The 26,669-nt window shown below is 40.0% G+C and overlaps 1 protein-coding gene across 5 annotated transcripts; it reads left to right on the forward strand.

Annotated features, from left to right (window-relative positions):
- The first annotated feature begins 615 nt into the window (after positions 1 to 615).
- On the forward strand, positions 616 to 24,598 carry LOC143879778 (nucleoporin). 5 transcript variants are annotated; one of them, XM_077382348.1, is made up of 12 exons: positions 616 to 778; positions 1,130 to 1,222; positions 1,524 to 2,510; positions 2,839 to 8,193; positions 13,211 to 14,024; positions 14,465 to 15,150; positions 19,685 to 19,823; positions 19,939 to 20,020; positions 20,108 to 20,226; positions 20,319 to 20,395; positions 23,125 to 23,168; positions 24,133 to 24,598. In XM_077382348.1, exons 2-9 carry the CDS (start codon positions 1,172 to 1,174, stop codon positions 20,208 to 20,210), a joined length of 8,217 nt encoding a protein of 2,738 aa, XP_077238463.1. In that variant the 5' UTR covers positions 616 to 778; positions 1,130 to 1,171; the 3' UTR covers positions 20,211 to 20,226; positions 20,319 to 20,395; positions 23,125 to 23,168; positions 24,133 to 24,598. The 5 variants fall into 5 exon arrangements, with proteins under 5 accessions (XP_077238463.1, XP_077238461.1, XP_077238460.1 ...); XM_077382346.1 differs by lacking the exon at positions 23,125 to 23,168 and having other exon boundaries at positions 1,127 to 1,222; XM_077382345.1 differs by lacking the exon at positions 23,125 to 23,168.
- The last annotated feature ends 2,071 nt before the right edge of the window (positions 24,599 to 26,669 follow it).

The following is a 26,669-nucleotide window of genomic DNA, read 5'->3' on the forward strand; positions in this document are numbered from 1 at the left end:
CCATGTGTCTTTCTCTCTCTAACCCAGGGGAGAGAGAAAGACACATGGGGAGTTGATTTAAGAGATGCAGGGGTCAATTTATCACTCCCGTAGTGTTTGTTATGTAATTTTTATTCCAAGTCAAAAGTTGCTGAGAATGGAAAATTTATATTTCCATTTGAGATACTGGCAAAGGAAAACGCCCAAAATTTATGGGAAAATGGGTTTGTGAATCTTGTTGTCAGGGTCCTACTTATTGCCCGTGGGCCCAATCTGGTCTAGACAATCCTAGCCCTTGGTCGATGGAGATGAAAAAGATGTCTATCTAATGAGGACCCATCAAATAAGGGAGAATACTCTAACTGTGAAGGACGGCTTGCAAATGACGTCTAGAAGCAAATTAAACAAAGATTAAAAAAAGTTACCCAATCAGATGGTTATGATATGATAATCCCATACGCAAGAATGCAATGGCCCCAACAAAGTAGGGCCCACTAGATGGACGGTTGGGATCTTGTATTGCCGAAACAAATATAATTTTTCGAAATGGATTACAGAATGATTCAGACAATCTCTTTAATTAATTAAATAATTATGTCTTAAAAGTGTTTTTTAGTTTTTATTTTTTGCCTCATTTTTTGGGTCGGAAAATCGAAGCTGGCGTTAGATCTACGAGACAGAGGCAAAAACCACATGAACGTCCAAGTAACCGACAACTATTCCACAATTCAAGAAGAAGACGAAGATTAAGGTTAGGGCAAAAACCTAATCTCCATCTCTCTCGATCTAATAAATCCAGGTCCGTTTTATTGATTCTCGTCTCCCCTCTTTTCGTCATATGATCTAACTGTTTTTTCGTTTGATTTTTTTTTTTTTTTTTTTTTTTTTTTTGTGAAGATCTGATCATTTTTTCATTTCAAGATAGTATGGGAGTTTGGAAATTAGGTTTAGATGCGGAACTTTGTAAATCTGTTGATTGGATTATTTTCTTGTTTTAATAGTAGGTTTTCGAGAATTAGGGTTAAATAGTAATTCGAATTTGTTGAACTGTTTGATTGGGCTTTTTTTTTGTATAAAATAAGAGGTATTCGAGAATTAGGGTTAAATGGTTTGATTTTACGTGTTTAAAAGTGGCTAATGATGGCAGCAGAGGGTTTTTGATGTCTGGAGTGTTGAAATCGGCGTAGATCGGATGGAAAAGAACAAAAGCCGGACCGATCTGCTTGCCGCCGGCCGGAAAAAGGTCAGTTCATTTGTTTATTGATTGAAACTCACAAATCCAATGCATTTGAACCCTTGTTTTTTTCCCCTTTGAGTATGTTCAGATTTCGTAAACTAGGCAAATTGAAAGTTTGCTTGCTTTCAGTTCATTTGTTTATTGATTGAAGCTCGCACATCCAACACGTTTGAACCGTAGTTTTTTTTTTTTTTTTTTTAAATCATATTCATATTTTGCAAACCAGGCAAATTGAAGTTTGTTTGCTTTTCTTTCTTTCTTTCTTCTTCTTCTTTTTTTATTTTGATTTTTTTTTTCTTGCAATCAGCTCCAACAATTCAGAAACAAGAAGGAGAATAAAGGCAGTACTAGTCATGGGAAACCCTCCAATAAAACCAGTATACCCGAGCATGAAATTGATGCTGACATGGCACCTGTCAATTCGTTGATCCCGCCATCTGCGGCCCCCAACACGGATGTGGCATCTGATAATTCAATAGTCTCACGTTCTGCGTCAAATTCGTCTGAGGGGGTAACTCTACATGCCCTTCATAGTGTTGTTGAGTCTGTTGGACCTGCTGTCATGCCTACAGTGAAGGAAGAGGGCGAAGGAGAAGCTGGGTCGATAGCCGATGCTGATGTGGCACGTGGGTATTTGTCAATTCAATCAATTATGGAGGGGGTGTCAAATGGAGAAGCCGTTATTAAAGCTGATGCTGAGGTGGCACCTGTTGATTTGTCCGTTGTATCATCAGAAGGGGATGGTGGGTTGGCATTGTCAGCCATGCCTTCTAAGGAGGGGGGCAATGAAGCTGGCATTACAACGGACGATGTGGCACATGGTGATTTGCCAGTTCAATCAGTTATTGAGGAGGCGTTCGATGGAGAAGCCATGGTTAAAGCTGATGCTGAGGTGGCGCCTGTTGATTTGTCCGTTGTATCATCAGAAGGGGATGGTGGGTTGGCATTGTCAGCCATGCCTTCTATGGAGGGGGGCAGTGAAGCAGGCATTATGACGGACGATGTGGCACATGGTGATTTGCCAGTTCAATCAGTTATGGAGGAGGCGTTCGATGGAGAAGCCATGGTTAAAGCTGATGCTGAGGTGGCGCCTGTTGATTTGTCCGTTGTATCATCGGAAGGGGATGGTGGATTGGCATTGTCAGCCATTCCTTCAATGGAGGAGGGCGGTGAAGCAGGCGGGGCGAAGTTGGAAGAGGATAATGATTCATTGGCTTTACGACAAGATCCTCCTGATGCGATTGAAGTTCAATTGAGAGATGGAGACACAAAATCTGATAGTTCAGTAGACCAGGTAAGAGATGTTGTTTGTGCTTCCTTGATATGCTTTCCCACCTTCTCTTTTAGTCAACTCTAAGGCCCTGTTCATTTTAGATTGTGACAACCAATTGAGAGCCCCAAACCGATTATTGGACTAAAAAATTTGATTCAAAATTTTGTGTTCAATAATCAGTTTGGGTCTCAGTCAAATTTTTGAGTCCAATAATCAGTTTGGGGCTCTCAATCGGTTGTCACAATCTCAAGCGAACAGAGCCTAAGAAAATGTTGGTCTTATTAGGAAATGTAATTTGGATTTGATGTATAATTACATTCTCATTTGTTGCTGGGTAGGGACAATGCAGGAAGCTGACCGTTCTGGTTTGGATCAATGTGATGGAAATGTTGAAGGAAGTCATGGGTCTTTACAAGATCGTGGGTGCTTGGAAATTGGATATTCAAGAATTGCGAATGAAACAGATAGCAGTGTTGTGGTATCTGAGACTCCAGATGTGGATGAAGTGAAGGAGGGTAGTCCCAGATTTAACAATACTCAAGAGGCAGATCCCTTTTCTGTTCCAGCTGAAGCAACCCATGGCGAAGAAGGACCTCTTGCTATTAAGCATGAGGAGAAATCAGCTTCTCAGCATGATGATGTAGAGGTGAATACCATTCAGAAGAAAAATTTAGAAGACCCATATTTCTCCCAAGATTTTTCACCTCAACATGAAGGTGGGGTTCAAGAAGATACTGAACAGGAAGGGAGAGTTGACCAAGAAGCGTATAAACAGGTGTATTTTCCAGAGGGTGCTGTTGTTGTTGATAGTAAGATCATTGAAGGTTTTCCTGATGCACAAAAAGCAAGTGTAGTTGGAGGACGGACCATTTCTCTTGGCAAGAATGCTGGTTTCATCGACCTTTATGGACTGGCGAAGGTTCTTGGAGGGCTTGAGGAAGAAGAAGTCAGGTTTCTGCTTAAATTGAGAGAATCAGCTTCTACGGCAGACTTGAGAGAACTGGCTTCTGTGGCAGACTTAAGGGATACGGGTAATAGCATTCTACCGCAAGGTGGCTTTGTTGATGGCTTGGAGTGTCTTAAACAGCAACTGTACTTGACAAATGTTGCGAAAGATTTTCTCCATTTGCAGCTTGCGGAACAGAGTGAGGTGCAAATGGAGTTTGAACACAAGGACCGGCATTTGCTTGATGAAGTTTCCAAGCTCCGGGCATTAGTTGAAGAAACTCAAGAAAGCAATACAAGCATCAGCGAAGAACTTATGCACTGTAGGTTGGAGCTCCGGGCTATGGCTTCTGGAAAGGAGGAGGTCGAAATCCAATGCCTTTCTGCTAGGGCAGAGGTTGAGGACCTTAGTGCTAGAGCATGCAGATTGCAGAATGAACTGGAACAGTCACAAGAAGAGGTAACACACTTGTCGGACAAACTTGCGGATTGCAAAGGTTTACTGGGAGCCTTAGAAATAGAAAATGCCAACTTAAAAGGGAATCTCATTTTGGCAACAGAGGAGAGAAGGAAGTTTGAGGAGGAGAAAGAGTTTTTTTCCAGCGAAAACAAGAAACTTACAGCTGAGCTGCTTGAACATAAGGACTCTTTGGTTATGGCACATGATAAACAAGTGCAGCTTGAGGATGAGCTAAAAGAAGCAATGACATGTTTCGAACAACTCACCAAGGACAATATTTGTCTTTCCCACAGTTTGGATATACATAAAGAGAAGGTAAAAGAAATTGATGACAGATATAAGCAGTTGCTTCTTCAAGCCGAGAAAGTTGGTAATCAGCTAGAAAGTTCTAATGTCCGAAGTGTGGTTGGAGGGGAGTTAGTAGAAGATTATCAGCTAAGCAATGAACGATGCCATGGCAATATTGTCTCTAATACGGCGGGGGAATCTGTAGCGCCTGACTTTGAGTACGGGTCATCTCTTCAGCAGGTTGCAAGGAACGATCTTGATGGTTCTGTTGGTTTGCTTGTTTTTAAGGGGCATTTGGAAGAGACTGAGAGAATAGTGCAGAACCTCGAAAAGGCGATTCAAGCGATGCACTCTCATTCAATATCCTTAAGTAGGTCTGGTGGTAAAATGGCAGAATCTGGTGTATCGAAACTAATTCTAGCCTTTGAGTCAAAGGTTCATCACGATGAGACAGTTTCGGATGAAGTGCCTTTGACTGAAGAAGAACAGTCAACAGATTCCTTTAAGATAGCAAAGGAACATACATTTAGTCTCCTAGAGATGCTGAAGCAATTGAACTTGGATGCTGAAAAGGCCAATGAAATAATAAAGGAAGAGCAGGATAGCAGGAGACTTGCTACCACGGCATTAAAAGAGCTTGAGGTTGACTGTGAAACCCAAAAGCAACAAAATTACAATCTCGAGTCAAAGAACAATGAGCTGGTCAAGAAACTGACTGAATATCAATCAAGAACGGATGATCTGCAGAGTCACATTTATGAATTACAGCAAAATGCGGATGAAAAAACCGGTAGAATCTTAAATCAAGTAGAATATCTGCAGAAGGAAGTAGGTGAGAAGATGCCTATTCTTGAAAACGAAAGAAGTTCTCTAACGGCTACAGTCTCCAATGCAGTTGAAAAGCTAGATATGTGTATCAGGCTGCTTGTCTCTCCAAGTGTAACCACCTCTGATAACTCAGATGTTTGTGCCCGTCTGACTGCTTTAGTCAACTCTGCTACAAATGCAATTGAAGGTCTTCATGAGAAACTCGAAGCAGCTTATCTGGATCACGGAAGAATACATAATTCATATGAGGAACTAAATGAGAAACTTACAGACATACATGGAAGGAAAGAAGTGGCGGTTCGGGAGCTGGATAAGATATATGGTAATCTCCAGAAGCTCGTTAATGACTCATGTGGACATGTAGAGGAAAGGGACATGAATGTGGAATCTGAGGAGCTTTTAGATCTTGTACCCAGTAAGTGTGAAACACTTTTTCAGCAACTGCGAAAGTTGCTAGATGAGAGGCAGCAGCTCCAGTCTGCAAGAAAAAATCTCGAGTCAGAGTTAATTAACAAAACCCAAGATATTGAAGAACTGAACAAACAGTGTCTTGATTTATCCAGCAAGGTGATGGAGTTGAGTGAATTGCAGGAAAATATGCACCAGTTAAGCTCTACACATATTCAGCAGGGAGATGAAATGCTCATTCTTAAGGAACGTTTAAATCAGATGGAAGAGGCCCTCGAAGTGGCTCGTTCAGAATTGCATTCCAAAGGAATTGAACTCGAACGGTCGTGTCTTGATTTATCCAGTAAGGTGCTGGAATTGAGTGAATTGCAGGAAAATATGCACCAGTTAAGCTCTACACATATTCAGCAGGGAGATGAAATGCTCATTCTTAAAGAACGTTTAAATCAGATGGAAGAGGCCCTCGAAGTGGCTCGTTCAGAATTGCATTCCAAAGGAATTGAACTCGAACAGTCGGAGCAGAGGCTATCATCTGTCAGGGAGAAGCTTAGCATAGCTGTTGCAAAAGGGAAAGGTTTGATTGTGCAGCGAGACAGTCTAAAACAGTCCCTTGCTGAGAAGACGAGCGAGGTTGAAAAGTGCTTTCAGGAGTTACAGTCTAAAGAAGTATTACTTCATGAGGTTGAAGCAAAGCTGAAGGCCTATTCAGAGGCAGGAGAACGTGTTGAGGCTCTAGAATCCGAGTTGTCATATATACGGAATTCGGCCGCTGCATTAAGAGAATCCTTTCTTCTTAAAGACTCTGTTCTTCAAAGGATTGAAGAGATATTGGAGGATTTAGAGTTACCAGAGCATTTTCATTCAAGAGACATATTTGAAAAAATTGAGTGGCTGGCGAGATCAGCCACTGGGAATTCTTTGCCATTAACTGATTGGGACCAGAAAAGCTCTGTGGGAGGATCATATTCTGATGGGGGGTTTGTGGTGATGGATACCTGGAAGGAAGATTCACAACTGGCGTCAAATCCAGAGATTGATGATTTGAGAAGAAAATATGATGAGCTCCAGAGTAAGTTTTATGGTTTGGCTGAGCACAACGATATGCTGGAGCAATCATTGGTGGAAAGGAACAACCTTGTGCAGAGATGGGAAGAGATCTTGGACAGAATTGATATACCTTTCCAATTGAGGTCGATGGAGCCAGAAGATAGGATTGAGTGGCTTGGAAGAGCACTATCTGAGGCTCAACGTGATATAAATTCTTTTAAGCAAAAGATTGAGAACCTTGAAATCTCTTCTGAGTCAATTTTATCTGAACTGGAAGAGTCGCAAAAGAAATCAGCTGATCTTAAGGCGGCACTGGTAGATGTTACACGGGAAAAAGAGCTTTTTTCTGAAAATCTGGAGAAACTCACAGATGAAAAAGAGAAATTATTAAAGAAGGTATTTCAAGTTGAAGTTGATCGTGAAAATTTATGCAAAGAAATGTCTGATTTGCAAGAGAAATTGGCTGAGAATCTGGAGAAATATTCCTATATTGAAAATGAGATTGCGAAACTACAGGGTTTAGTTAATGATGCATTACCAGATCAAGCTATGGCGGAATCTGTTGTCAGTGGAGGCAATACTGAATGTTTAGAAGGGTCACTGAGGAAGCTTATTGATAACTACACCACTCTCTCATCAGAGAAATCTGTGCCCATAGCAATGGAGAAAGAACATGTTACAGAAGCTGATGAGTCCCTTGTGGAAGAGAGAGTGAAAGGTGGACTAGATGCCAATGAGCGGGACTTAATGGGTTTGAAGGAAGAGCTTGATTTGGCTTTGGCTAATTTGGCTCCTTTGAAGGAGGAGAGGAATGCAACTCTGGAGAAGTACCAATCTTTAATATTGGAAGTAGAAGCAATACGTAAAGAAAGGGATGATTTGCAAGAACGAGTTATTCAGGAGGAACAAAAGACTGCATCTGCAAGAGAGAAACTAAATATTGCAGTTAGAAAAGGGAAGGGATTGGTCCAACAAAGGGACAGTATGAAACAAACCGTCGAGGAGATGAATACTGAAGTTGAACAGTTAAAGCACGATCTTAACCAAAGGGAAAAGGCCGTTGTGCAGTATGAACAGAAAGTCAGGGAATTATCAACCTTACCCGGGAAGGTGGAAGCTCTAGAATCTGAAAATCTTGCTTTAAGGAGTCGTTTGGAAGAGACCGAGCATCATTTGCAAGATGGCAACCATACGTTGAGTGGGGTATTGACTGTTTTAAATGCCATTGATGTTGGTGGTCAAGTTAATTTTATTGATCCTGTGCAGAAAATAGAAGGGATCGGGAAACTAAACCGTGAATTACATGCTGCATCACTTTCTTCTGAACGTGAAGCGATGAAATCTAAAAGAGCCGCTGAGCTACTTCTTGCAGAGTTGAATGAGGTTCAGGAAAGGGCCGACAGCCTCCAGGAAGAGCTGATAATGGCAGAATCTGCAAGAGTTGAAGCTAATTCAAATCTTGAACAGTTCATCGCTGTCCATTCAGAAGAAAGAAAAAAACAGCATGCCAATCTCATGAAGTTAAAAGATCTCGTTGATCAACTAAGGAAGGAGTACTTCAATGTTGATAATCTGCTTGCCAATTGTTTCTCCAAGGATTTGGAGCTCTTATACTATGTGGAATCTGGTATGGAGTCTTTCGTGAAACAGATGAATAGTACTATTGTGGTCGACTTACCTCATCCCCATATATCTGGACGCATTTTTGATACAAGTCCAATAAATGAGGTAAGATCTGTGCTTATCTGCATATTTTATTTTAATTTTGTGTCTTCTATTCTTCCATTATGTCATTTCCATAAAGACACATTCTTTCCTGGCCATGTTTAAGCGTACTATATCTCTGTTTTATTACCCTACGATTGCACCCAAGGATGTACATTCATCAACCATTTTGAATTCAGGAATCTGTGCCTTACACCCAAACTAAGTGGATTACCCTTTGTAGACAAAAGATACAATGAATCTAGAGTATTGAGCTTTATACAAATTTCTCTAGGACTGTTGATGGTTTTCTGTTTCTATTTTTGACTTTTTGGCCTTCTAACTTGTTTTCTTTTAACGACATTAATGCAATGTACCTGGTTGATTCTGGAGGATCTGTGTTGGTACCTAAACAGATGATGTAGTAAATACCCATTTCGAGTTTATGCGAAAGATGCACAAAAAGATGTATTTGTCCTGCAAAAAAGATATATATTGATCAAAATCTGTGGCATTGTGGTATGAAGATAGGGATGGTATGACGATCTAATGATTCATCTTAGTGACTGACATCGGGCACATTTATGTAATTAAGTTCACATGTTTATAAAGTCCTATAAAGCAAATCACATCACTTTTATCCTATTTGGTTTGGCAAAATACCTGCTTTATGTTTCTTTGTAAATATCACCACAAACTAAATAAACAGCACATACGTGAGTGTAATATGCTTTAACTCCACTTTATTGTTACAATGTGGATTTTAATGTGGTTCTTGAAAGGCCCACAAAAGTGGTCTCGTGGGTTACGATCCTGAGTGGGGGCTGCCTAGGTATGTGACTGGGTGGGACCCAGCCTGGTATGGGACCGGTTTAAAGGGCCTTGCCTAACATGTTCCATTAGCTCTGGAGCTTTTGGCGTGTTGGTAAGGTACCTAACATTTGGTATCAGAGCACCCACCATGCTCCGTGTTCGAGTCACGGAAGGGGCTACCTGTGGAAAGGGCTACCTGGAGAAAAGGCCCGAGTGAAAGCCGTCACAGAGTGGGCCGCCGAGGACGGTGGATGCGGAAGCATGGTGGTATGTTACGGTCCTGAGTGGGGGCCTGCCTAGGTATGGGACTGGTTGGGACCCAGCCTGGTATGGGACAGGTTTAAAGGGCCTTGCATAACACGTTCCATCAACTCTTGAGCTTTAGGCGTATTGGTAAGGTACCTAACATTTGGTTGATCTCTCAAGTGTCTTTTTCTCACCGTCCATGTCACCTATTATGGTGCAAATAGTGTAGTTGATTAGTTTATTCGGAAGCCCGCTGCCAGTTTCTAACGGTATAGTTGCTACTGCGTGGTTAATCTCTGCGTAGAATTCTTGGCCTCCTGGATGGTTTCCCTGCTTTGGATTTTTATATGTTTCATTCTTTTATTGGTGAGGAATGAAAAGTCATACAGTTTAACCTAAGGCCCTGTTTGGATTGCAGGAATTTTCTGGAACAGTTTGGAATTGAAAATATTGCTGAAATTTTCTACTTTTTTAACATGCGAAAAACATTTTACTTAAACAAACCCTATTCAATTTTTACCTGGAGCGGCCTTCGATTTATGATAATATCCTTCTAAATTTACCATAATCATACTATTTCCATCTAAATTATGGGAAGAAAAAAAAATCGTAAGGAAATTCCCTTAAAAATGTTTTTCTTGCAATCCAAACAGGGCCTAAACATTCAGCATCCACTGGACCATTTTAGGTAGGTGCCACATGGACTGCAACTTACATGATTTCCTTTTTCTTCCTGTCCTTGTCTAGGATGAGGATTGAATAAAATTTTTCTAAGACCGTAGTTATTAAACTGGGTATATGTCTGAATCCAAACAGAGCCTTGTTTTTTTTTTTTTTTTTTTAAATGGGGGTTATGAAAGGGATCATTGTATGCATATGCCGAGTTTGTTTCGTTATTTCTGAACATTCGGCCGTTTATGTGTATCCATATATTTTTTGAAAGGCAACAAATATATATATATATATATATATATATATATATATATATATATAGAGAGAGAGAGAGAGAGAGAGAGAGAGAGGAAAAGGATTGTAAGCTCGAGCGTACCAACCTTATGGTACGCTCGAGTGCCCAATCACATGGGTCCCACATTTTTTTGTGGTGATCCAAAGCATTCATTTGCAAGGCCCTATCATAGATAGGGTGTGTACCAAAAATCAGCTCCATTGAATCATCCTAACCCCTCCAAAGTGGAGGGCAAAAATGGGCAGATTTGTGGACAAACAGTGCCTGTCCATTTTGACCTCCACAAATGGATGGGTTAGGGATGATCCTATGGAACTGATTTTTGGTACACACCCCATCTATATAAGGGCCTTGCAAATGAATGCTTTGGATCATCCTAAAAATGTGGGCCCACATGTGATTGGGCACTCGAGCGTACCATAAGGTTGGTACACTCGAGCGTACAATCCTTTTCCTCATATATATATATATATATATATATATATATATATATATATATATATATATATATATATGTATGAGTTAAGTGAAGCTACACATACGTGTAGCTAACTTAGCTACACCAATGGCTTAAAATACAGTGGGCCCACATTGTTTGGGTGATCCAAACCATTCATTTGATAGACCCTTACATTGATAGGGTGTGCCCAAAAAATCAGGTCCATAGGATCATCCCCACCCTTCAAACTGTGGAGGCAAAAATGGACAGATTTGTGAAGGTTTTTATGCGTCCATTTTTGCCTCCACAAATCGTAGGGTTGGGATGATCCTATAGAGCTGATTTTTTGGGCACACCCTATCTATATGAGGGCCCATCAAATGAATGGTTTGCATCACCCAAACAATGTGAGGCCCAGTGTATTTTAAGCCGTTGTGTAGCTACACTTTTCTCTCTCTCTCTCTCTCTCTCTCTCTCTCTCTCTCTATATATATATATATATATATATATATATATATATATATATATATATATATATATATAACTGAATTTACAGAAGATAGGGATCAGTAGTCCCCTGCATATTTACCGCGTCAAGGACTCTAAGAAACCCAAAAATCATTATAATTTGTCATTCGTCCAGGACCACCCTTCCAAACTCAAAACAAATTACCTCTAAAACAGTAAGATCCAGAACCCTGAAAAAAGAACCTCTTATAGAGACTCCCCTTAAGATGAACACCTCTGTAAATCCGTCAGGAGCCCAACTATTTCAGAAGCAAATACCTCCTCATCAAGGCTGATGGCCGAGAGTTCCTCATCTGATGGTTCTTTATCTCTTGTTGCCTTCTTCCTAGAAATCATAGCCCCCAATTTTTGGATCCCCACCTCTTTATCCTCCTTCCACCGAAGAAGTCTTGAGGTCTTTTCCTCTGACATCACCTTGATAAAGAAGGGATGTTTGTGCATGGGAGAATGAGTTTCTTTCACATTGCGTGACCCAGTCAAACTGAAAAATACTTCCAGCCTTTTGTTGCCCGCCTCTTTAAATAGCTTCGATTGACGTTTTAGAAAATCTCTAATGACTTCTCTATGAGTAGGCGATTGTTTGGAGTCTAGTTCCTCAATATATACCATCGCTTTCATCCTTCTCAAAGAGTCCTCCATTTTCGATAATTCCACCGTTCGATTCCTATTCCGTCCCGAAACCAGGGGATTCGAAGAAGACGGGCGAGATGAGGACGAAGCGTTCTGGTTTTCCATCTTGTGTATAGGTGTGAGTTTTCCTATATTCGGATATATTAGAGGGAAAACGAAGAGGCAAGGGAGGTGGTAATGATGAACCGCCTCGGGAGGATTACTGACTATATGCCAGGTGTCCAAACTCGCACTGAATATTGCGTGCAAGATCTCCTTCTATCATACATGAATATTAATAGCGCCGTAGTAGCCATTTCCGGCCATCCCAATAAAGGTAATTCTTTACGGCTTCCCATCATATATTAAAGTTCCAAGAAATGAATATTTTACTCATATCTCGAAGATTTCCTTGGGGGTTCGTCCCAAAAGGTGTTTCAGTCATTCCTTTGTTAAATGAGAGTAATCATTCATCCAATTGACAATGACGCTACGTCGCCAGTATCAAAATAAAAAATATTACCTTCCCAGACGCCATCCCCTAACCCCAACCAAGACTCGGGGCACCCCCTCATCCACAAATGACACATACATTGGGTAGCAAGAGGGCTCCAACAAACCTCGTTTTATTTATCTTTAAAACTTCTTCAACCCCTTCTGATGTGAATTTGAAGGGGATGCCCCTTTTGTCCTTGGATAATCTTCCACAAGATGACCTCCCGATGGAATCATATGTGTCCATTTTGAATCTTTGTTTCCTTGGATGGACATTTTTCGTGTTTCTAAGATTCGGAAATGTTCCCTGGGTGGGTAGTCCAGAAGTCCCAGGCATGTAAATACCCAGATATTTCCTTAACTTCGCAAGTCTACACTTCAGTAGCTTATGACGCATGGAACTGGCATGCCAAGAAGGTTGTTTATTCCTTTTGGACCCTCTCTTAGTAGGTTCCGATCAAGTGACCTGACGCTGCTGTTAGGTGATGAAATTTGAAATTTGAATTCGTGGGCCCCATAGGGTCACCGCTGGTAGCTTTTCCGAATATTTAGTTCTTATGTGTATCCATATTTAGTTCTTATATATTCTGTCTTCTGCTTTCCTTTTTTTAGATGATAGATGAATATCATTAAAGTGCCACATAATGATCTGCTTTTCTTTGCTGCATTATTTTATTTGTCCTCCAAGTATATAACCTCTGGCAAAATAATCCTCTGATGCTATTTTTCTGGTGAACATATACATAAATAAAATCTCCTTATCTTGCAATAGTAATTTGTTACCCTTTCAAAGGGTTTCAATTTGTTGTACTAAGTATTATTGCCCTATATTTTAATTGTTCTCATATCATGATTTTTTCAGGAATCTTTTAAAGGTTTTCAATTTGTTGTACTTAGTATTATTGCCCTATATTTTAATTGTTCTAATTTCATGATTTTTTTAGGAGGATTTTCCTGCTATCGGTGGTTCTTCAGAACTGAAGATTCAAGATGACAGTGTAATAATTGATCTATTAGGTCTTGCTGTCCATGGCTTGCAAGAATGCATGAGCAGAAATGATAGTTTGAAGAGAAGATGTCACACACACTCCATTAATTTTGATCAACAAGCTATTCGCCTCCCTAAAATCATTGAGACCATTCAAAGAGAAATAACTTTTCAAGAGGAATCTTCGGAATCTATAAAGCAAGATATCACTCGCTTCGAATTGTTAAAGAAGGAAAAAGATTCTGAAATTAATATGATGCGCAGAAACATCACCTTGCTGTATGAGGCATGCATCAGTTCCATCTCGGAAATTGAGAATCGAGAAGCCCATATGGTAGGACAAGCCGATGGAGGCACTTTTTCTATCACGGAGGAATGTGTCAGGACAATGGCCGATGACTTATTGTCATCTGTGAAGGGGTTAACAGATAGACTTGCAGTGCATGAAGAGGGCAACCAAAAGGAATTGAAGGCCACCATATTGCATTTGCAGAAAGAACTTCAGGAAAAGGACATCCAAAGAAATAGGATTTGTGCGGAGCTTGTAACTCAAATCAAGGAAGCTGAAACTACTGCAAGAAGTTACCTGGTAGAACTCGACTTTGCCAAAAACCAGGTGCATAATTTGGAGCAACAAGTTGAAGTGATGAAGAACGAGCGGGACTTAATGGAGACTAGAGTTAATGAGCTAAAGTATTTGGAGGCATCCTCAGAACAGTTACAGGAGAGGATAAAATCTTTGACTGGTATTTTAACGGCCAAAGAGCAAGGTGAGTTATTTTGAGCTTGTTATTTTAAACTTTCATGTTCTCTAAATTCTTTGACTCTGAAAAAATTTAGGGGGGCTGTCTGGATACGCGGATTTTAGAATCTTGGATTCCCTAAAACTCATGGATGGGAGACAAGAGAAGGAGACCGCCCGTCATTTTTTGATTTCTCGCCCTTCTTTCCATCGAGTGAAAGAGTAGGAGATCGTCCCATTTCCAGGTTCTAGAAATCTCAGGATGGGAGAGAGATTTCTAAAACCTGGATTTCTTACTTAAAATCCAGGATAATGGATTGTAAAATCCAGAATTTAACACCACTTTCAAACTAAAACCTGGTTTCTAAAATCCACTTATCCAAATAGCCCCTTAGGATTGTTGCGTGGATCGAAATGAGCAATTTGAAATCTGTATACATGTTTTATATATTATGTGGTAAACTGCAGAGATTGAGGACCTCATGCAAGCACTTGATGAAGAAGAGACACAGATGGCGGGTTTGGCGAGCCGGAATGAGGAACTGGAAAAAATTGTGCAAGAAAAGAATCTGGCACTGGAGAGCGTGGAAGTTTCACGAGGAAAGGCTATGGCAAAGCTTGCTACAACTGTAAGCAAATTTAATGAGTTGCATCAACTCTCAGAGAGCCTTATCTCAGAGGTTGAAAATCTTCAATCACAACTGAAAGGTCGGGATTCAGAGATTTCATTCTTACGTCAAGAGGTAACTAGGTGTACTACTGATGTTCTAGCTTCAAAGGAGAGTAAGAAGAAGAATTCAACTGAGGTACATGAGTTGCTGACATGGCTGAACACGATGGTTTCACGTTTTGGGGTTTATGATGTGCATATTGATGATCAAGAGGGCAGTCATATTCATGCATATACAGAGATTCTAGAAAAGCATATTACATCTGCAATTTCTGAACTAGATGATCTACGGCTAACAGCTCAGAGGAGAGATGGCTTGTTGCAAGCTGAAAGAAGTAAAGTTGAAGAGCTGTTAAATAATAGAGAAATTCTTGAGATTTCTCTACAAGAGAAGGAATCCCAATTGGAGTTACTTCAAGGAGGGAATGATTCTGGACAACCAGCTAACTTGAACAACCTGGACCCGTTGGAGGCTGAACCGATGGTATGTTTTATCTCATAAGTTACACTTTTCTTGATGCATCTCACAAATCATTGTGTTTTTTCAAATATTTTTGGTTGTTATTTTTACTTCGACCTTTCTGTTGAAAAATTTCATGTCATTTATTTTGAGTATTTCCGATGTCAAATAATCCGTCACTTTTGAAGATAATTCATAGTTTTGGGTGTTTAATTCCCTAGATAACTTTATCTGAAGCGGCATGCATTGAGCTGAGAACTTGATCAAAGCAGTGGTCATATCTTTTGTCCTTTTCATACCCCATCTTAAATGAATATTCCCCAACTTGTGAAGCTCTAAGAAATCACATAGCCAAATCTAAACTAGTTTTTTGCTGGGCCACATGTTAGAGCAGTTTTTCAATACCTTAAGTATCATGATTAATGGTAAAGCAATATTCAGAGAGTAACTAAGCTCATAATTCTGCAAATATGATTCAAACGAAGAGGTTCGATCGAGAACCGAAAGTAGGCTCATAGGCATCGAAACATCATGCTAGTGCAATAGCAGGCCCTACAGAGCTCCATATATCACAAAAATTGACCGTCTGGGGTCCTGATTTATGGAGATTTTTGTTTAATTTGCGCAAAGTTTCAGTAGACTTTGATGGGGGTTGTGTAATGAAAATTTTGAAAGTGTTTTTGGAACAAAAACAACATAAGACACCTCCTATTTTTATTTTGGTTGTTCTAAAATAGAAACTAGGGTTAATTAAGGTTTATCTAAAGGCTGAAATTGATCCTACACCAATGCTTTGTATTAAACTAGGCGTTTAAGGTATTTTGGGCCTATATCTAAATATGAAGTTTTGCCTATATCTAAATATGAAGTTTTGATGCATTGTTCATTAGGTTAATGAGTAGTTACAAGATTCCTCTATTTAGCTTTTGGGTTTTACCCTACTTTGATCATGTGCTGATCAAATCTATTGTGGTTTTGATCTCTCTAGCTTGTTTGTGACAATTTAAGCAACATATGTTTTATCTTCTAGTGACTTCCAAACAACTTAAAACCCTAACATGTGTGTCATTTGTGACTTAAACAACTAAAACCCAAATTCTAGAAGATTTAACTTAAACAAGTAAAACCCAAATTCTAGAAGATTTATTTATCAATTCTATTGTTGTTTTACATGGTGTTAAGACAATTTGATCAAGAGCAAAAGGCAAGTATTCATTCTTCATCACAAAGGTACTTGTACTTTCTCTCTTCATCTTTTTTCTTCTTCCTCTCATTAGTAGTTCCTTATTTCAAACCCTAACTTTCTCTTCATATCTTCTATTCCATTTTCCTAACCTTAGAAGTCTCAAACATTCCACTTTATTTTGCACATCATCCTCCTTTTTCTAATCTCTCATTTACCTCATTACTTTTTTTCCAGCCCCTCCCTATGTTCTCCATCCCTTTCCCGTGACTTTTCTATTCTCCCATCAATTTATCCTTAAAATAGGTGCATTTCTGTGCCTCAGCTTTAGAAAAGGCACATCATTAAGAAAGGCAAGTCACTAGCTCCATACGTTCTTATTAAAGATGAAAGGCCTCTTTGACCAACTTTGTGCTATTTGCCAGCCTTTGGATGAGCATGACAAGGTTCAATATACCATACAGGGACATAGGGCTGCCTATGCCATGTTCACTGCATCCGTCCTCACATGCTCAGCCTTTCCATCCTTGTCTGAGCTTCAGGTGTCGCTGATCTAGCATGGTCTTATGTCTGTCTCTAAGGCCTCATTTAAGCCTCTCACTTTGCACACCTTCTCAACTGACATATTTGATGTGCTTTAGTTGCCTACTTATTCTCGCTCTAGACATGAACATCGTCAAGGACATAGCCTGGTCAAGCCGTCAAGGTCGTGGATGAGGCTTTCCACGCTTCCAGTAGCAGGTGCCTCACTATCTTGAGGCATGTGTAGACATCTTCCTTGTTTGGTTGGCAATAGGATGGGCCCTAGCCATGGGAAATCCGGGACCTTCTGGAATTGGGGGAGTACCAAGAGATGATCAAGGAAATGGAATTTGGGTCTAATCAGGTCCATTGGAGTCTCGGATGCAAATAAGGCGGAAGTGTGAGCCGCCCATCATTGGATCAAGCTCTTAAACAGTGTCGACTTGGAAAAGGTGGAGATAGAAGGAGACTCAAAGAATGTGATAAGTTGGATCAATGTGACACATTCAGCACCATGGAGATTCGCTGCTTTCTTCTATGTTTTCCAAGATAGAGTTGGAGGGACACACATTAATGCTTATCATGTGAAAAGATCCGCAAATGGTGTAGTGGATAAGCTAGCCAAAGATGGGGTATCCAGGGATAGATTGGAGCAGCTTGACTATTTTCCCCCTTGATTTTCCCTTCATCCTTAATATTGTATCGTAGTCTCTCTTGTATCTTTTTTCACCACCAGCACATCCAGTTTTTGCATTGCCCCAATTTTATCCACATGCCCCAAGTTCTGTTGCCTCTTTGTTCTGCGCCACATGCTGAAGATATTGTCAGTTGGCAGATTTGTAGTCGTCGCAATCACACCGCCGTTGATTGTTTTTGTCACTGTGACTCCCATCACCATTCAGTCTTGCCTATGGTATTGGCATATCATGTGGGTGATCTCTCTCAATCACTCTTCAAAGCCTTCATGGGTGGTCGATATGAGTGCCATCCATCACGTCGAATGAGTCACGTAGCACGACTTCTCTTCTCTATTTCAGTTCCTTGCCTATTTATGAGTTATGGATCTTGAATCCCACAACCCTTTGTTGGTTTTGCATCTATCTTTTCTTCCTTTGGTTCTTTCCATGTTTTCGATGTATATCTAATGTCTGGTATTCAACAAAAATTATTGTTTCTCTTAGTTTAATTCTTAATTTGGCTGTTTTTTTTTTTTTTTAATTTCCCCAACTTTTGTTCTTGTGAAGGATTTGTGAGCTGGAAAGCTCCTGCTAGATGCACAGTTTGTGGCGACATCTACGTTTTGAAGGACAGTTTGCTTTGCCCCCTTACATTCCTATTCCTGTTGTGGATGCCTTATTAGCATCGGCATTATCTCTTTGTTTGTCTAGAGGCATCACTGTTTGCCTCCCACAAATGTTAGCATTAGTGCCTCAATCCTTTATTTCTTCTTGTAGTAAGTCTGCAGATCTTAACATACTCGGCTTGATGACTTGCAAGCTAGTGAGCTCTCCTGTAGTGTATAACAAGAAGATCAATGGAAAGGAAGGCAAAAATCTGAGAGATCCACATACTTTTTGCAGCACGATAGGAGCTTCAATATCTTACATCACCAGACTTGACATAACTAACGAAGTGAATCAGGTCTATGATCCACAGTACAACTGTACAAGCACTTACAGGTAGCCAAACAGATTATGAGGTGGGAATCCATCAAGATAAGACAACTTGGGTAGAAACAGTGAGGAAAGACTTGATAGCTAGGAACATAACAGAGAACATGACCTTGGATAGGATAGAATGGAAGAAAATGATCCACTTAGAAGAACCCAACTACAGCCAGGATTAGAGCCGGATAGATTCCTTTTACCTTCTTCTTGAAAACTTTCTAAAGGATTCATTTAGCCGACCCCAATTGGTTTGGGGCAAAGGCTTTGTTGAGTTGAATTGAGTTGAGAATCCATCAATATAAGACAATCAAAGACTTGAAGTATGATATTCAAATGCTTATTGGGCAGGGTTTTGCAATCTAATGAATGATTGCTATGCCTCTGGGGTAGTAAACAGAATGCCGTGGCTAGGTCCAGAGGCGCTAGATCCAGAGTAGTTAAAGAGGGAGGTTGAAAGATGTGGTCTGTCATGGCGCTCGGAGGCCAAGTTGCATGTCCACCTTACCAGGTAGAATCTCAAGCTTCGGCATCCGCTACAACATAACTCACTTGGTTGAGACACCTCTTGTAGGAACATAGGGGGTCAGGTACGCATACTCTCTATTGTGACAACCAGCTTGCCACTAACCTACCTCAAACATTGTCCATCCAAGGACAAAGCAAATTGAATCGATTATCCCATTGTCTGTTAAAAAAGTTGAGAATGGTGAAATTAATCCTATTTTTTGTAACTAGGCATGTGCAGCTTGCTAATCTTTACGATGTGGGGTGTGGGTGTGGGGTGGGTGGAGAGAGAGAGAGAGAGAGAGGTGGTGCTCTTATTACTGACCATCATAAGAACTTAGTAGGCAAGCTAACCATGTCCCAAGGAGCTCATCTTCTTTTTTTCTTTTCTTTTCTTTTTTGGGTGTTAGAAGAACTGATCGAGATATTTGGTAAGGGTAGTTTGTGTTAAATACCATGTGTCATATTGTCTCTTTCCTTGCTTGTTTCTCTTATGTGAGTAAGTTAGCTGTTGCCAATCAGAATCTATTATTTTATCATCACTTGTTTTATTATATCATTCCAAAGGAATGTATCCTTATCGCTACATTTAGGCAACTTTATGTTTCTGTTGACCTGCAAATAATGGTGATGATTTAAACTCTTGGCATTGGTCTTGATGGATACCTGACGTGTAACACAGAGAAACAAAAGACCAGTTATTTCTGGCTCTATTGCACCACTTGCCCGCAGTGTCCGCAAAGTCAACAATGATCAAGTTGCTATAGCTGTAGACGTGGAGGCTGGCAACAGTTTATTAGATGACGAAGATGATGATAAAGGTAAGTTTGATTCTTGTTCCCTTTATATTTATAGAATAAATTTATAATATATTTCACTGTATCTATGGAAGCTCTGTAGTGCTAATAATTATACATTTTCTCTCTTAATCTGAAGCTCATGGTTTCAAGTCACTTACCCTCTCGAGAATTGTCCCAAGAGCTACTAGGCCCGTAACTGACAGGATTGACGGACTATGGTAGGCAATTCCCGACTTTCTCATTTTCAAGAGTATTGCCTAGATTTTCTTCTGGAGCTAATGTCAATTGCATTGATTACCTACCAGGGTTTCAGTTGATCGGATGCTAATGAGACAACCTACTTTAAGGCTTGGCATTATAATGTACTGGATTGCGTTGCATGCATTACTCGCAACTTCGATTGTTTGAGAAAGAATTCTCTCCGGTGAGTGATGAATATCTGCATCCATTTATCTTTTACTTGTTCACAAAGTATTTCAGTTGATCGGATGCTAATGAGACACAACCTACTTTAAGGCTTGGCATTATAATGTACTGGATTGCGTTGCATGCATTACTCGCAACTTCGATTGTTTGAGAAAGAATTCTCTCCGGTGAGTGATGAATATCTTCATCCATTTATCTTTTACTTGTTCACAAAGTACGATACGTGTGGAATTTGTGCACTTGTAGATGTTGCTTGTATCAGGGAGACTTGAATTAAAGTAAAAAAATTTGTTGTTTTTTAAGGCAGTACTTTTTTTTGTGTGTGTTAATAAACTTAGATTCTTCACATATTCATTCTGCATGAGTGAAGCATTATATAATGGCACATGTGAATAGATTTTCTCCACATCTATCTTGATCGCATGTGTTGTGTTATCGAGGAGCAAGTTCACTGTTTTGTTCTTTTGGCAATGTCTTATGCTGTTTAAGGATTGATTGAGAATGAGATGGTGTTATCCGGGACAACATCACGTCATTACATCCGAATCGAGTTGATTAGTGAGGTAGATATTATGAGCAGTGTCTTTGAATTGGATCAGGTTAGGGTGGCATTCAAACCATATTTTGGCAAACCAAAAGTTACTCACCCGCTGATCTAGTATGAGGGTTTAATGTTCCCATATTCCGTTGACCTGCTTCTCTCACTAATTTTATGCAACATGCTATTATGCTGTTTAGTATTCCTTGAGGCTTACTTTTTTGCATTATGTTGCCCTCCTCCTTTGTACTTTTTTCTTTTAAATGACAATACATTCATACCACGCATTACAAGCAGAAGGGACCAAGAGTCCCCCTGAATACAAAATATGAAAGGCAAAGAATTAGATTCTAATGCCAAGAGAAAAAAGTTAAGAGACCTATTGGAACCTTCAAAGAGGTCGTTACATACCATCTGAATCAACTAAACACTTCACCAAAGACCTTCATTATCCATATCTAACCATTCATGAGTCAAACCAAAGACTCATTTACCATGGCACGGCGAAGATTATCAGAGGGATAATTCCTCGAGCAACGAAGGACCAAGATCCCTCAGCACACCCAAGTAATCCCATTACCGCCCAAATCCGTCAATTAAAGTCAAGAAACCGATAACTGGAGAGATAAAAACTTTCCAACTTCCTCCTTTCAAAACCCTTCCAAAAAACAAATTCCCCACCAAAATAACCCCGAAGAACCTGCCAGAAGCTATTTACACCCTAAGGAATCCCCCTCATTTCTTCAGAGCTTTGAGCTCCCTACTACCCCTGTCCGGCGTCTTCCTTTTTTCAACCACATCTCGTTTCTCTATATCAAGGAGCATCTCCTACGTCTTCTCTACATTTTCCTCAAAACCAATTCCCAGAGCCCGACCCATTATTGACATGTCGACAAATTCCTTCGAGAATGCCTGCTTCTCCTTTTCTAGCAATTCCACATTTCCCCCCACCGAGGCCTGCCCATCCCTTTCAAGACACCCTTTAATATTTCCACTGAGATCTACATCCATAGAATCTCTAGACTGACCGATCTCTCGTGATAGCCCCTCACTGGCCTCATCCTTCCAATCCTCTTCTAATTCCAACCCCTCATCCAAGTCTTTCTTCTCTTCTGCCTGAGCTTTTTTGAAGTGGGGGAGCTCATAAAGAGGGGCGCAGATTTCCTCCAGAGATATTTTTGCCGGTGAGGGGTTGGAGCTCCTTTTCCTTGTCTTTGGCTTCTTCTTGGAGATTCTTCCTCTGAAGTTCCAAAAAAGCCTGACTTCCCCCCTTAATGCTGATTGTTGCCGCTTCCTCCTTTTGCCGTGACCATGTCTTTTGAAGGGCATCTTCTCGTTCACCCCTAATCCTTCCTCCCTTGCAAGCTTCCTTTTACCTTTGTGGTCAAACCTCTTTCCTTCAGCAGAGGAACTAGAATCCCCATCCATATTAAAGTTTTCTAAAAGATGAAGAAGGGTAGAAACAAATTTCCTTTTTTTTATTCTATTCACGCCTGCTATAACGCTTACTCTCCCTCTTTTTATATAGGGATGGACCGACTTCTGAGTGCGTTGAGTAATTATTATTCTCGATTCCATAACCGCGATGCATATTGGGGGAGAAGTTAGTACGAAACTTTTTTGTATACTTCTTAATGTAGTTGCCACGTCTTCCAGGAGTGGGACGCGAAACAAAAGATCTATGGCTTCCTTTTCGAAGATCCATATGATGGTCATCCTTTTCAATGACAGGGGGAATTGACAGCTTATCTTGCCTCGGGACCCAAAGAGGGATACTATCGATTTTTCTGCCTTGTTTCGTGTCCCCTCTACTTTGGGTATCCATTCTCACAGTGCCACGAGTAGAGTCATTTAATGCCCTATGCTAAGTCATGTCAGGTAACCGACCTTCTTTTGCAACAGGCTGCCATGCTCTTAGCAACCCGGCCAATGAGGATTCAGCCTCGTGAGAACCTAATTCAAATTTGAAATTGGGGTCCAAAGGTCCTTTGTCCTCTACTTGAGAGAGATTTTTTTTTTTTACCTTTGCTGATCTCATCAATGGCAGCCCTCTCCTCCGGTACCGGAGTGCCAGTATTAAGCATTACCCTTCCACCTGTATTAAGATCGACCCCTTGTTGACTCTCATCAATGGCAGCCCTGTCCTCCTTTCCACTTCAACTATTGATATCTCTTGTTCTTAAATGAGCATTGCATTTTTCATGCCCAATCTTGTGTTTATGTTTATCCTATATCTCATTCTGGGAACTTGGCATTGTTGCCTATCCTTATACCCCTATATGTTGATGGGATTTTGCTTTTTATGCGCAGAGGAAATTCTTCTTCTTGACCTTGCATTTTTATTTGGTGTCGGAGCAGGTATATCCTACAGCTTGTCTTCAGCTAGTCCGTGCCTATCTAGAGTAAGTACTGGCCAAATCTAAACATTCATTCATCGTTGCCAAAGGTTCAAATTCAAGGTCATCTTCAACTCTTTTCAGTAGTCTTAGTGGATTTACCTAGTGTCGATCAGCATGCTTCAAAGGAGTTGCCAAATACCAATCTTTGGTTTGATAGAGATTCAATGCGAAATGAATCTTTAACCAACAAGAGTTTCTTGATTGCTGACAGCGGCTTTTTTTAAGTCATCATTACTGTCATATTAACTTATGAAATGAGCATCTCTCCTTAGTAGTCTGTGGCTTGCTACTGTCCATCAATGTACTTTCAAAAGAGTTACATTTACTTATCTATGGTTGATTGACATTCAATCTGAAATGAATCTTTGATTAATAAGGAGCTTCGTGATTGCCATGAAGGTATTTGTTAGATCATCATTAATCTCAGTATAATTTATCAATTGAAAAGTATCTTTGTCTTTGTGGAGAACATGTATGCATGCCTACATCATGCAAATATGCATGGACACATTCAACCTAGTTGAAGTTGGCCCCTGTGTTTTAAGTGACTGAATACATTAACAAATATTTGAACCTTTGACCATCGTACAAAACTCGAACTCGGTGCCTGAGTTCGACTTTGAATCCTCCATTTATGGGTAACGGTGTTTTACTTTTTCAGAGTTTGAATGCAGACTCGGTACTCGAAGCAGCCTAACCAAGTTAATTTGATGAAGTTCGTAGTCTACAATTAAGTTCTTGAACAATGCATCATCATCACATGCATGTTGGTTCCCAAAAGTTATTTTCCCGTGCGTAGGGCATTTCCGATTTCAATGCTCAACCCGACCCCACCCAAGTTGCACCCATAAATTATAAAACAGATTTTGGGTCAATCTTAAGCTTTATCTCTCTGCTTTTTTTTTTTTTTACATGTTACATTTCTCCATATGGACACTGATTGGCTATTTCTTTTCTTGATTTGCAGCTACCCATTTGGCGTCCCCATTTACGCAGAACAGAGATAGGCAATGCCTCTAGGGAGACAGCCAAGTCGTCCTTATGACACAATTCTTTTTTAGATTTGATGCTACAGGGTGATTTCAATTATTTTGGCCATACTGGCAGCTGTGATTCTCCTTTTTTGTTTTGTAAATCTCAGTTTGCCGTGGTTGCATTCAATAAATGCATACTAAGATTAGGAGACCCCCTTCAGCAATTCTTCTCAATCAGAGGAGTATATGGGGTTTCTTCTGCTCAAGTTCTTTATCCCCTGTATATTATTATTCTATATATGCATTTTTTTACAGACATGTACTGTTCTGTATTTTGTGTTACACAGGTTGAAAGAAATATTTTCACCTTTTTTTTTTTTTTGAATATCTTTTAGAGGAGGATATGATGCTATATAGCTTTGTAATTGCAGAAATTTATATATATTTCGGGGCCGAAAATGGTATGTCTAAATGTTCTGAAATTACATGAATCAGTTGCTGCTGTGCATGAAAATAGGGTATTTTGCTCATCTTTTTTTCACAGAAAACATGTTATTTATGTGTTGTTGGATATGTTAGCAAAGCACCGTTGTAAATGGCGGAAAAAAATGCTTTTTGTAGGCTCACAGTTTAATACTCCGTTTAAAACTCTTTTTTTTTACAGTGAAAAAACTATTGTTTTTTAGGAAAGTGTTTAGAACGGGATTGAGCCCCTATAAAATTGGAAGAGATTAATGCATTTTATGTAGGGTTTTAGACTCTTAGAGGCCTGACAGACCCCTATCAATCTAATTTTTCTTTTAATTTTTTTGAAAATATGGGAAAATATAGGCCCTTGTCACATAAACAAGGTTTTAAATTTTGGTTTCAGCACTAATTTTGGACCCCACTGAAATCCGAAATTTGGTACTGCGGTTCGAAATTTCAAACTGAATTTCCGAAATTTGGTAATAATTTTTTTTTAAATGGCATTTTCGGTGGTAAAGGCCGAAATTCTGAATTTTGGGAAATTTCGGTTTCAGTCCCCACCGAAATCCGAAATTTCGGCGGAAATTTAAAACCATCCTTTGTGCTATGGTTTAAGCTCTCGTATTAGCTCTGGGCACTTGCTTAGCTGAATCCTTCGTCCATCATCGGATTATATATGGGCCCTTGTCACAAACGCATGTTAACTGCTACTCTACCTATATTATTCTTTGTGAGCCAACACAGTAGAGATTAAGACCCTTGACGAAAACTGATCTTATTGTCACTCTCCTTGTTTTTTAGTTGTCTATCCACCATTTTTTTGAAGTATTGAAAAATACAGCATATGAGAACCCACTTGTGTCATGGAATGGGAATTACCTGTCAACTGGACTTTTTTTTTTTTTTTTGAACCTCTACTGCTACAACCCCTCCTGGTCATGTTGCGTAAGGAAGGGCAAGGTCAGTGTTATGGTGCACTAGTTTCTTCAGGCTCACTGCTATGCACTCCTAAGGACAAAGAGAGTGACAGTGTCTATGGCACTCTAGGGTCACCTCATGGAGGGCCTTGTTAGAAGTTTCTATCTTTGAAACTTGCTAACCTTGTGTATGGCCTTGCATTAAGGCAACTCTTTTCTTGTGAAAACTACTCACTTATGTTTTGGAAGGTTCTTGAGCTCAAATTGTAGAGTCACCAAATGAAAATTGGCTGGACTATAAAGTTTTATTGGTGTTTTCTTCTTGGTCCCTCTTCCTCTCACCACAAGTTCCAACTCTTTCTTGAGAGTGCTCACGTTCAAAAGAAAAGGTCTCCCATAAGCCTAGTGGTGAGTACAAGGAAGAGAAGAACAAGGGGCGTTTCTGAGTCGTCACTGTGCTCAGGGAAAAAATGATAGCTTCATCGGATTGCAAAGCTTGGAGCTATGGCCACGGTGAAAGGTACTTCTAAGCCTTAGAGTTAAGGTTATATAGCCACACCCTGGAGTTCTTGCCAGCCTCTGTGGCCTTACTACTATAGGTTGATCCCTTCCGCTCTGCCTAGTAGCAAGGTCGAGCTTGTCCTGAGAAAAGTTTTTAGACTTGTTATACTGTTTCTACTATCCCGATTTGCACAATCTTGTGACATCCATTCAGGGCCTGTTTGATTAGGGAATAAGTTTTAGTGGACAACTAATTCTCAAATAAGTCCTTATTTAGCTTTTGTTGAGCAGCTATGGAAAAGAAGATGATCCTAACCGTCCGATCTGTAGAGGGACATATAATGTGCCATTCTCAACACATCAGATGGTTAGATAATTCTGTGTAGATGATTTTGGGAAAACAAGATGATCCTAACCGTTCGATCAGATGGCTAAATAATGCATTTTAAAACTGGTTGCGGTACGCGCCCTTAGTTGGTTAAAAATTATTTCATTTAAAACTTTCTAACCATTTGATCTTCGTTTGGTAATTGAATTTTGATAGTTGATTGCAATCCCTTTCTTGTAAGACTTTTATTGAAACTTTAACTGAAGAAGTTGCTCTTAGATCCGACCACTATGATTAGATTAATGTGCTCTGTAAT

This window comes from Tasmannia lanceolata, unplaced genomic scaffold (genome assembly GCF_043159265.1).
Source record: "Tasmannia lanceolata isolate RefF3 unplaced genomic scaffold, GAP_Taslan_0.1 ptg000006l, whole genome shotgun sequence".
NCBI lineage: Eukaryota > Viridiplantae > Streptophyta > Magnoliopsida > Canellales > Winteraceae > Tasmannia > Tasmannia lanceolata.